Below are 12,159 nucleotides of genomic sequence, written 5' to 3'. Positions count from 1 at the left end.
AAATTTACCTGACCAGGAAAACGGGTATTTGGGCTGAAACTTGTGTAACGTACGTCCCTTCAGATATGAATATCCATTTAGACAGTATCACTTTTCATACGTCCACAAGGGTCAAAAAGTTGCGTGAACGTGTTCGAAATGTCTGAACAATATGCGATTCATTCCTAGACTGACGGTTTTCAGTCTCGGCCGTAGTCAGACTGATAGCGCATCATTCGGGCTAAGGGGAATAATTCACCAGAGGACTTTTGCTTTACGGTTCCTTATATTTGTCATACATGGTGAAAGTATAGCTTTATGTCTGCTGCTTGTCGTATCACGCCATGAGTACAGTGGTACTTGTTAAGTATGGCCCATCTGATGAGGTGACACCTCTCATGCTCAACAAAGGACCCCTTCGGGTGTGCCTTTGTACATACCTTTGACTTAAATACTTGTACACCTGTCGTAAAAGGACAACACGTTGTTGGATTTTACCAATCATGTTTATGCTTTGCATAACTAATTTGTCAGGTATGTCAGGGGAGGCGTCGTGGTTTCGGAAAACGATCTGTTATCTGCTTTCCCGATCATGACGTTGGGCTTTTAGCTCATCTGAGTGAGGTGTGAGTCATATTAGTGAGCAGTGGTCTCTATGGCGGGAACATGTTGGATTAAAAAACGAGAGAAAAAACAACAGAATTTTCGCAAACGTTTCTTGAAGCTAGAGCCTTGAAACTTGTTCCAAACTTCTAAGATCAAAAAAAAAAAAAAAAATCCAAATATGACCCAAGCCTGGTTGATCCTCTTCAACAATTAAATTAATGGTGCGTGAAGTTCGAATTCATACAATCAAACATTATAAAATCTCTTATTACATATTACCGAATGCTAGTACGTATTTCGTAGGTTCTCGAACATAACTGTATTAATTCATTCCACGTGTCTGTATGTGTGTTTCGTCTGTGCAGGCAAAGCCATTTACATTTCGACTTTCCATCAATGGTACGTTGACGTACAAAGGCTTTTGTTTTGACATACTTGATGACATGGCGAGATTCCTCGACTTCAAGTAAGTGAATCAATAACACACACACACACACACACACACACACACACACACACACACACACACACACACACACACACACACACACACACACACACACACACACACACACACACACACACACAGAATGATACGTGATTAGATACGGCGAATTTGACGGTCAGTGGGGTGGAATACTTCAATGATAATGGTATGTGAAAGTAGGGAGTAGATGACACACTTTGTACAAACAAGTGTCATTCGAACACGTTTCTGTAGTCGACTGCAACTTCGTATAATTATGCATTGCTGATATGAAATGTGAATATCAAACTGTAACAAACGGCTAAATTAGAAATGTTCACCAACAGCTCATGTTGCAGATATGTAGTAGTAGAGCCCCCTGACGGGCAATACGGGGCACCGGAAGACAACAACACCTGGAACGGAATGGTTGGAATGCTCATGCGTGGGGTAAGACAAACCTTTAAATCTAAAGAGACCATCCTCCCCGTGTAAGTCATAATCCGCATGACCACTGCACAGAGCTGCCCTGGCTTTTCCACGTGGAAAAATACCAAGTACTTTTTAATTATCAACTATTTGGCCTTTCCTTGGCAAAGTAGGATTACTTTACTGACTCCAAATCACGAAAGGCCATAACAACAATAACAATAACAATAACAACACTTTATTGTCCATCAAAAGGAATACATTAAAATGGAAAAGTGTCGTCGACACGTCTAACCTGCCTGTCAACATTTATAACATACACATCAAAATGTTCGACGTGATGTGTTGTGCCCCAAAAGACATTCTTGTGCTGTGCTCTGTGAGAGGTGTTTTCTTTGTGTTTAATATTACTTTGTTTGGACCTAGCTATTGATGTGTACATTGTTGTTAAACAGTTGTTTGTTGTATGTTTACCAGGGTTTGCTAGTGTGTGGTAGGGTTCGTCTGTAGATGTTAGTTTCTTTGTTAGTCCTGTGTTGACAACTCTTCGACAAGCGCTTAGAACTGTACCCACGGAATACGCGCTATATAAGGTTCATATTGATTGATCGATTGATTAATTGAAAATAAGAACTACAAGGGAAATGCTAGCACCAGAAGTGTCAGTTAGAAAATAAATACAGCCATAATGTTCACTCTGCACAGAAAGAAGTCAGTTTGTAGATGTTTGGTGCGTGTCCATTAGGTATAAGGATGCTTCTATCCTAGGACAAATCCTGTAGGAATCCATGGCAATTTAAGCTATCGTGTGTACGAGAAGACGGCTGTCTGTAATGCATGCTATAGTTTGATGATGAGATTGCTTAATCCTGAAAACAAACTGTGCTTCAATTGTCAAGTAAGAATAAAGTGGGTGTGTTAATAATTAATTTCGGGGCTTAATGTCCAGATTTCAAATTCACAATAGCAATAGCTCAGATATCTGCATTTTTCAGAGATGGGCATATCCGTGATCTCACCAATGTTTTGTTTTAATGTTCGAGCCCAACAGTTTTGATCTTTGTGTTCAGGAAGTAGAAGTATCAGTTATTTCGTCAACATTTTAAGAAACGAAAATCTGATCTTTTCTTCAAAGAAAACAGGCAAGCCTGTTTACTAGCTAGAACTTGAATGTTAATATCCTATCATAGACAAATCTCTTCCCTCCATTTTTAGGAAATCGACATGGCAGTTGGTCCTTTCTCCATCACACCAGGTCGCCAAAACGTGATAGACTTCACCGTTCCCTTCATGGAAGATGGCGGCGGTATTCTGACCAAGGGAGGCGAGCCGGGTCCAGATTTGCTCAACACATTCCGTCCCTTTTCTTTCACGGTCTGGCTGCTACTGGCAGTGTCTGTGGTGGTGACGGCGGTGATCTTGTTCGTCATTACTAAAATGAAAAATCTCGCCTTCTTCGCTGTTACGAACTGGCACCAGCCTTGGACTTTCGCGGAGTGCTTGTGGGTGATTTATGGTTCGCTGGTATCCCAAGGTGGGTGGATGTCATCGAGTACTGAAAACAAATATACATGTATGATTATATTATTCATTAGATTCCTCTACATGTAATGAACTTGATTTCCACGTTGCTAGTTTTGTTTTTTGTTTTTTTCTCATTTCCCTCCAACCAGTGTGGCTACCGATTCAAGTGTGTTTCTTTTCTCATGAAACAAGTTAGGCCTGTATAAACAACTGTATAAAATACTGGCTTGCAACATTAGATGGAATGGAAGATTGTATCAGTTGTATTCGTGAGTACAAGGACACATCAGTCTGGACAGTGTTATGCTGTCCTTCCGTGTTTTTGCATCCTGTCCTTTTCAGTGTCAAGTTCTGTTTTGATTTTCCTTGACCTGGGTTGTGTTTTCCTTGTCATGTCCTGTCTGTCCTGTTCTGTGTTACCCTGGGGTGTCCTGTCCCTATGGTAACCATGCTTTGTCCTCTACGGGGTCATCACGTCATCTCTTGTCCCTCCTGTCTTATCTCGACCAGTCCTCTGCGTTTTCTTGTTGTGCCTCATCGAGCCCTAGCTGTTTGTGTGTCCATGTACTGCCCTAAAGCTTTGCTTGCTTTAATGTTTTTTTTTCCTAAAGACCATGCTTTGACTTGTGTACTGACTACTTACAACGATTCAGATGTGAACTGGAGTCTGCAGGATCGGCGCGCTACCCTGAATCGTCAGCAGGACGCCTGGTGTTTGGTCGTTGGTGGCTGTTCACCATTATCATCGTGTCTATATAAACACAAGAACAAAATAACAATAAACATGTACTCACCAGCAAACAGCAACAAGAAAAATGAACACATGAACTAGTTTCGACACAAGGTCTTCGCCAGCAAATCCAAAGAGTAACGACAGAAAGAGAAATAAGAAAATAGCTAGTGTAGCGGCGCCGCTTTCTCCATACTCAGGGCTCCCCATAGCGCGCGTCCCTGCGTCCTATACGCAATACAAGCCGAAAACACGTACTAAAAATATATGGAGGGGGTCCCTGGACGCACTAGATTTTAAAAGAGCGGGTCCCAGGACGCACTACATTTCCTTTATAGTGCGTACCGCAGATACCATTTTCAGACTTCTATCGACACTTCGCAGTACACTATACGTGACCACAATGTGTTATAAGTACGCTGGGACTTTTCGGCTTTTGGACCTTTGGGACCCTCTAAAATACTGCAGTGAGGGTCCATGGACCCTCTAAAATGTAAAAGTTGGTGTCCCGGGACGCACCAGGAGGGGCGTCCGTGGGGAGCCCTGATACGGTATCATTTTTATACCAACAAAATATTGACAGTGTTCCTAATATTGATGTTTTGGTCCGAAGGGTCAGCGCGCTACCCTGAGACGTCAGCAGGACGCCTGGTGTTGGGTTGCTGGTGGCTGTTCACCATTCTCATCGTGTCTATCTACACTGCCAGCCTGGCGGCGCTGCTGACTGTACGCGCGCAGAAAGACACGGTGGACTCCATACAGGACCTAGCCGCCACCACCCTCGCCCCCATCACCATTGTGGGCTCTAGCTGGTGGACGCTTTTCATGGTCAGTGTCCTGTGAACACTTGGAAGGGAAAGAAACACGAAATGTACTCTTTTGTCCAACACTGTATTGTGTGTTGTTCACGATGAAACGTTCCACGGTTAGTAAGTCATGGTGAACACCTGAAAGGGAAAGGAAAGCAAACTATAATTCTGTAAAAAAAAAAACTATAAAACAAAACACAAAAAACCCAACAAAAATACAACAACAGCAGAACAGCAAAATAGTGTGTTATCCTGTTTTGGGTGGTGCTGTTTACGAGCCATGTCTGGTTTCATGGTCAGTTCTTGGTAAACACCGGTCACTGTCAGATGGACAACCTGAGTTATCATGCAAGAGATACGGTTGACTTGAGGCAAAAGATTATATTATGTGTTCCCATTCGTCATGCGAAATAAGCCGAAGCAGCTAGATGATTAGTGAAGAATAAATTACTGCTAGATATTGATAAGCATCAGTTAGACATGAGGCAGCACAGATTCGTGCATTAAAGACTTCGGACACCGATTGACCACAAACATCGACGTCGCTTAAATTTAGCAAATATTTTCCCCGTGAAGTGTTCAGAGTGTGTCGAAACAAATGTCCACAAAAATGAGAGAACTCTGGGTTATAATATGACGGATGAATCGAAAAATGTGTTGATGTAATTGGAGAAACTGATCTCAACATCACCTTAGCAAACTTAAACCAGGGATTTACACCACTTGCACAATAGGTCCTGTGAATGTTGTTGATCGAACAGCTACCTAATCGAATTAACCAATTCTCGTTTATATGATTCTTGGCATTTCATTACATCACACATTATGTATCACAGAGTCTGTCCGTTAGATTTCTCTAATTCGTTTCACGCTTTTGTCAACACACTTTGAACATTGTATAGGCAAACTATTAGCGAGATAGGGTTTTGGAGTCAATCAGTGTCAAATGTCTTCACGTGTGTTCAGTTTGGACGTATATCAATAGAACATCACAGGTTGAATGGTCTCTGGTATTGGAGGGGGGGGGGGGGGGGGGTATTTTGAGATAAAATTGACACTTTTGTTAGCGGTCAGTTTTCAGCTGTGCATTGGTCGCACAAAAAGTGTATCGGCCGTCGGTTGCTTGAGTTTGGATATTTAGCCTGTGCTACGTAGCTGTGTTGACCTGTTAGTTTTGAATCGTAACGCCAAACTTGAAATAATGATCTCGAAGTGCCCTGAGAAAGAATGTGCTTTCAAAGTTGGAGTAAGAAGAACGCGAAAAAATGAAGCGCCAAACATATGCAAGGTTGCTTTAAAAAAAAATAGTTAAGGTTGGGTCCTGCCCCGTGTATGGTAATATTCCAAATGATGTTACCGTTCGCAGTTATTTGTCTTCCTCTAACCAGACAGCTGAATCTGGCGAGTACAAGTCCATAGGGGAACGCATGAAGAACAGCCCAATCATCAAAGTCAACGAAGACGCCTTGTCAGAGGTCCGAACAGGCCGCTCTGCTTTCATTCTGGACCTCAACCAGGTTGGTTTGAGTTCGTCTTCTTTGTGATTTGGGGGAACAGAACGTTTTGCTTGCTGATTTATCGTTCTCGAAGCGAAATGCCTGTTGACAAAACGTCCTGCCACGCTACGGGAGCAGAAGATTTGGCAGTCAAATGTCTTACAACAAGATCGAAATGTCCCAACGTGCGTCAGGGGCGACAGGTCAAAAAACGAACTACAGGGTGACCCCCCAAAAATGCTATCCTCAAAAATGCTTATAACTTCTACATCTGTTAACCGAATCACTGCATATTGTAGGGACATAAACTTCAGTTAATGCATGGCCCTTACACAAAGTGACAGTTTTATATTCTAAACGGTCTAACCTTTGTCAAATTTCAAAAAAGGTTACCAAATTCGGGGATCGACTCAACAGTACGAGGTTTGAAATTGAGCGGTAGCCAAACTAACCCGATGTAAGCCCTCCAGATTGTTACCTTTGGAGTAATTCAAATGACAGAGTATACCTTAATCAACATTAGACAATCAGTGACTTGAATGCATCAATTACAGGCAGGATCAGGGCATTTCTCATGGATGAAAGCGTTTTTGTCATTGATGAATTTTGCGCGACATTGCGCAAGTGTAACTTTACAACGAAGGGGTTATTTTTTCCCAGTCATTTGAGTTTAGCAAACATGTTCGTAGTTGTTGTGCATGGACTTCAGTTTGTTCACGACCATTCTACACAGTTTCGAGTCTGTAGGTAAAATGGTCCGACATTTCTCCAAAATGTGTTTCAAATTACACCTCCAAAATTGTCATTGGCACGAAAGCTTTATTGTTTAGGGATTGCCCTGAACCTAGCTGTGACTTCTTTCTTCAGGTCACTGATGATCTAGAAGGTGAAGGGGGTGTTTGTGTAACCTCAGACAGTCTGGTCATCCAAAATGTAAAAGTGTGGAGAGTTTAAATCAGGTAAGAATTACTACCGCTCAATGTCAAATCTCGTTCTGTTGAGTCGATCGCCGAATTTGGCAACTTTGATTTTATTTGCACAAAAGTCAGAACATTTAAAGTACAAAATCGCCACTTTGTGGAGGGAACGTGCATAGGCTGAAGTTTATGTCTTTCAAATTTAAAGGGATTCGTTCAACAGGTGTAGAAGTTATTAGCATTTTCAAGGGTTGCATTTTTGGGGGGTCACCCTGTATCACGTACGTGTATGTATATGTTTTTATGTGCGTGTGTGTGTTTCTATAATCAATGGCAGGAAAGGGAATAATTGTGTGAGAAGACATTATTTAACGCGCGTAGACCAATTGAGATTGTAGGCGCTTTCCCTTCGCGAATTTCAGAGTAGACATTTTGGAAGTATTCTTCTTCTGCGTTCGATGTTGGTGGCCGTGCTAGATCCTCAGACCAGTGGCTGCCAGGAAGTCCGCAGTCTTGCGCAGTTCGTCGGCAGGACCCCAGAGTTTGGCTCCAACACTGGTCTCTTCTTGCCAGAACTTATGGCGTATTGTCTCTAGATGGGGGCAGTTCTGGAGAATGTGCTCCGGAGTTTGCTCTTCCGAGCCACATTCACAGTGTGCGTCATCCGCAAGGCCCAGTCTCTTGAGGTGTTTCTTCAGTCCACAGTGCCCTGTCCTTAGACGGAAAATTTTGGAAGTAGACCAATGGTAAGTACACTCCTCCATTATAGGAAACACACTCAAGTTTAAACCTGCTTCAGTTTCTTCCGTGTGCTGTGTTACATGATGTTTGTCAAATTTTGTTGTTGTTGGTAATGTTTACTCCTGCCAGGTGAGCTACATGTACGGTCAGGATTGTCAAAACCTTCACATGGCCTCAACCATTTTCAACAGCAACGGTCTGGGCTTCGCTCTTCCTAAGCACGCCTTCTTCAAAGAATCCGTCAATCGCATGTGGGTGCTTTGTGTGTGACTGTTTCTGATGTTTTGCGTGACTGTCTCTGACTTTTTGTGTGACTGTCCCTGACTTTTTGTTTAATGGTCTCTGACTTTGTGTGTGTCTGTCTCTGTCTTTTTGTGTGTCTGTCTCTGACTTTGTGTGTGTCTGTCTCTGTCTTTTTGTGTGTCTGTCTCTGACTTTTTGTGTTTCTGTCTCTGACTTTTTGTTTGACTGTCTCTGACTTTGTGTTTCTGTCTCTGACTTTTTGTGTTTCTGTCTCTGACTTTTTGTGTGTCTGTCTCTGTCTTTTTGTGTGTCTGTCTCTGACTTTGTGTGTGTCTGTCTCTGTCTTTTTGTGTGTCTGTCTCTGCTCTGACTTTTTGTGTTTCTGTCTCTGACTTTTTGTGTGTCTCTCTCTGACTTTTTGTTTGACTGTCTCTGACTTTGTGTGACTGTCTCTGACTTTGTGTGACTGTCTCTGACTTTTTGTGTGACTGTCTCTGACTTTTTGTGTGACTGTCTCTGACGTTTAGTGTTTCTGTCTCTGAATTTTTGTTTGACCGTCTCTGACTTTTTGTTTGACTGTCCCTGACTTTTTGTGTGACTGTCCCTGACTTTTTGTTTGACTGTCTCTGACTTTTTGTGTGACTGTCTCTGACTTTTTGTGTGACTGTCTCTGACTTTTTGTGTGACTGTCCCTGACTTTTTGTTTGACCGTCTCTGACTTTTTGTGTGACCGTCTCTGACTTTTTGTGTGACTGTCTCTGACTTTTTGTTTGACCGTCTCTGACTTTTTGTGTGACTGTCTCTGACTTTTTGTGTGACTATCTCTGACTTTTTGTGTGACTGTGTCTGACTTTTTGTGTGACCGTCTCTGACTTTTTGTGTGACCGTCTCTGACTTTTTGTGTGACCGTCTCTGACTTTTTGTGTGACTGTCTCTGACTTTTTGTTTGACTGTCCCTGACTTTTTGTGTGACTGTCTCTGACTTTTTGTTTGACTGTCTCTGACTTTTTGTGTGACCGTCTCTGACTTTTTGTGTGACCGTCTCTGATTTTTTGTGTGACTGTCTCTGACTTTTTGTGTGACCGTCTCTGACTTTTTGTTTGACCGTCTCTGACTTTTTGTGTGTCTGTCTCTGACTTTTTGTGTGACCGTCTCTGACTTTTTGTTTGACTGTCCCTGACTTTTTGTATGACTGTCTCTGACTTTTTGTGTGACTGTCTCTGACTTTTTGTTTGACTGTCTCTGACTTTTTGTGTGACCGTCTCTGACTTTTTGTGTGACTGTCTCTGACTTTTTGTGTGTCTGTCTCTGACTTTTTGTGTGACTGTCTCTGACTTTTTGTGTGACTGTCTCTGACTTTTTGTTTGACTGTCTCTGACTTTTTGTGTGACCGTCTCTGACTTTTTGTGTGACCGTCTCTGACTTTTTGTGTGACTGTCTCTGACTTTTTGTGTGACCGTCTCTGACTTTTTGTGTGACTGTCTCTGACTTTTTGTTTGACCGTCTCTGACTTTTTGTGTGACCGTCTCTGACTTTTTGTTTGACTGTCTCTGACTTTTTGTGTGACTGTCCCTGACGTTTTGTTTGACTGTCTCTGACTTTTTGTGTGACTGTCTCTGACTTTTTGTGTGACTGTCACTGACTTTTTGTTTGACTGTCTCTGACTTTTTGTGTGACTGTCTCTGACTTTTTGTGTGACTGTCACTGACGTTTTGTTTGACTGTCTCTGACTTTTTGTGTGACTGTCTCTGACTTTTTGTGTGACTGTCACTGACTTTTTGTTTGACTGTCTCTGACTTTTTGTGTGACCGTCTCTGACTTTTTGTTTGACCGTCTCTGACTTTTTGTTTGACTGCCTGGGTTCATGTGCACGAGAATGTTACCAAGCAGGAGTCAGTCGCGGGGTAAGAATGGTTGAGAAACAAACTTCAGTTTCAACCACTTCGACTACGCGGCTTGCTCACACTCGGTTGGTAACTGTCTTGTGCACATCAACCTTGGATAGTATTATCAGTTTATGTCTCTCTTTCCGTCTGTGTGTATGTGTGTGTGCGTGCGTTCGTGCGTTCGTGCGTGTGAGTGTATGTGTGTTGCCTATAATATTATCGTATTTTTCTGCAGTATTCTGAAGCTCCAAGAAGCAGGGTTCCTGGAGGCCTGGAAGCAGAAGTGGTGGAAGCGGTCCCCCGAGTGTGACTCTGACGGCCCCTTCGTCAGTATCTCCAGACAGCTGGAGGTGCAGAGCATCGGGGGCATCCTGATCATGTACGCCACCGTCATCATATTGTCCTTCCTCTGCATGTTTGCACAGTTGATGTTCTACAGCAAAGGCTGCGTGAACTCCAGGAAAAACTGCTGCAAGAAGGGGTCACCTGGTGAGGTTGCTTCTGCTACTTCTGCTACAGCTGATGATGAAGATGTTCCTGAGAGGTCGTCCGAGAGACATTGAATAGAGGAGAGTGTAACACACACACAATTGGAATAAAGTGGAAGATTTATAGCAAGGGCTGCGTTGACTCTAGGGAAAACTGCTGCAGAAGGGGTCATCATGTGATGCTGCTGCTGATGACGATGAAAGGGCTCCAGAGCGTTCCTCCTAGGGTGATAAATAGTTGAGAGTGCAACACAAAATGCAGAATAAAGTGTACGTTCTACAGCAAGGACTGCGTGAATCTTTAGCGTGGACTGCTGCAGGAGGGATATGTTATCAGGTGATGCGGCAGATTGTCATAAAAATGCTACAGAGCGCTCCAAAGTGTAAAAAAAAAAGTTGAGTAAAGTGGATGTTCTTCAGCAAGGGCTGCGTAAAATTTAGGGCGAACTGCTGCAGGCGGGATGTGATCGGGTGATGTTACTGCTTCTGCTGACGATGATGGAGATAGTGTTGAGCGCTCCTGCTCGGGATGGTGAATAGATGAGAATGTGACAACAAAAGTAGAATAACGTGGATGTTCACACCAAGGATTGAGTTGATTTTAGGGCAGACTGCTGCGTGAAAGGGTCATCACACAAGGCTGCTTCTGGTGATGAAGATGCTGCAGAGCACTCCTCCTAGCGGAGAGTGTAATACAATAAAGGTAGAAAGAAGTGGATGTTCTACAACAAGAGCTGCGTCGATTCTAGGGAGGACTGCCGTAAGAGTGAGGTGAGCTGGTGATGCTGCTAATGATGAGCTCTAGTTGATGAAGATGTGGTTTCTTTTTGTTAGTGTGTTATGTTTTTCTGTTGGTGCTTAATTAAATACAGTGTTTGCTGTGCCTGCGTGCACTCTCATTGTGCGTGTGACTTAATTGTGTATTTTTGTTTGCTTAAATGCCCTATGGGCCTAAAGCAGAAATAAAACCTTGAAACCTTGAAACCTTGAAGATTCTGTTCAGCGAACTTCCGTAGGTAAAGGAAGCTAAATAGAGGGACGTGACACAGAAAAGGTAAAAGTAAAGAAGAGCGGACACAAGTGCTGGGTGAACTTCACAGCGAACGGCTGCGGGAGACGGTCACCAGGTGGTGCTTGTGGGGTGAAGGTGCTTCTGGGCGGTCGTCAAAAGGGTGTTGAGATGAGAACGCTTATATAAGACCTCCCCCCTCCCCCATACTGTAAGACTCCCCATCCGCTCATAAGAAGCTGCTGTTTCAGATTTTCTGTTTTTATATTTAGTCAAGTTTTGACTAAATATTTTAACATCGAGGGGGAATCGAAACGAGGGTCGTGGTGTATGTGCGTGTGTCTGTGTGTCTGTGTGTATGTGTGTGTGTAGAGCGATTCAGACTAAACTACTGGACCGATCTTTATGAAATTTGACATGAGAGTTCCTGGGTATGAAATCCCCGAACGTTTTTTTCATTTTTTTGATAAATTGATGACGTCATATCCGGCTTTTCGTGAAAGTTGAGGCGGCACTGTCACGCCCTCATTTTTCAACCAAATTGGTTGAAATTTTGGTCAAGTAATCTTCGACGAAGCCCGGACTTCGGTATTGCATTTCAGCTTGGTGGCTTAAAAATTAATTAATGACTTTGGTCATTAAAAATCTGAAAATTGTAAAAAAAAATAAAAATTTATAAAACGATCCAAATTTACGTTTATCTTATTCTCCATCATTTGCTGATTCCAAAAACATATAAATATGTTATATTCGGATTAAAAACAAGCTCTGAAAATTAAATATATAAAAATTATTATCAAAATTAAATTGTCCAAATCAATTTAAAAACACTTTCA

General features: G+C 42.5%; 1 protein-coding gene across 1 annotated transcript; it reads left to right on the top strand.

The window, feature by feature from the left end:
- The first annotated feature begins 929 nt into the window (after nucleotides 1–929).
- Nucleotides 930–11,585, top strand: LOC138952470 (glutamate receptor ionotropic, kainate 2-like). The gene is made up of 7 exons (XM_070324149.1): nucleotides 930–1,051; nucleotides 1,411–1,501; nucleotides 2,696–3,014; nucleotides 4,348–4,562; nucleotides 5,932–6,060; nucleotides 7,827–7,948; nucleotides 10,062–11,585. The coding sequence occupies exons 1-7, from the start codon at nucleotides 930–932 to the stop codon at nucleotides 10,387–10,389; spliced, it is 1,326 nt and encodes a 441-aa protein (XP_070180250.1). The 3' UTR covers nucleotides 10,390–11,585.
- The last annotated feature ends 574 nt before the right edge of the window (nucleotides 11,586–12,159 follow it).

Source organism: Littorina saxatilis, linkage group LG2 (genome assembly GCF_037325665.1).
Source record: "Littorina saxatilis isolate snail1 linkage group LG2, US_GU_Lsax_2.0, whole genome shotgun sequence".
NCBI lineage: Eukaryota > Metazoa > Mollusca > Gastropoda > Littorinimorpha > Littorinidae > Littorina > Littorina saxatilis.
This window is presented reverse-complemented; position numbering and strand designations above follow the sequence as displayed.

Coding starts and splice junctions, on each gene's coding strand:
- LOC138952470 (XM_070324149.1), top strand. CDS start 930: ATGTGTGTTTCGTCTGTGCAGGCAAAGCCATTTACATTTCGACTTTCC. Junction 6,061..7,826: donor TCATTCTGGACCTCAACCAG/GTTGGTTTGAGT, acceptor TACTCCTGCCAG/GTGAGCTACATGTACGGTCA. Junction 7,949..10,061: donor AAAGAATCCGTCAATCGCAT/GTGGGTGCTTTG, acceptor ATTTTTCTGCAG/TATTCTGAAGCTCCAAGAAG.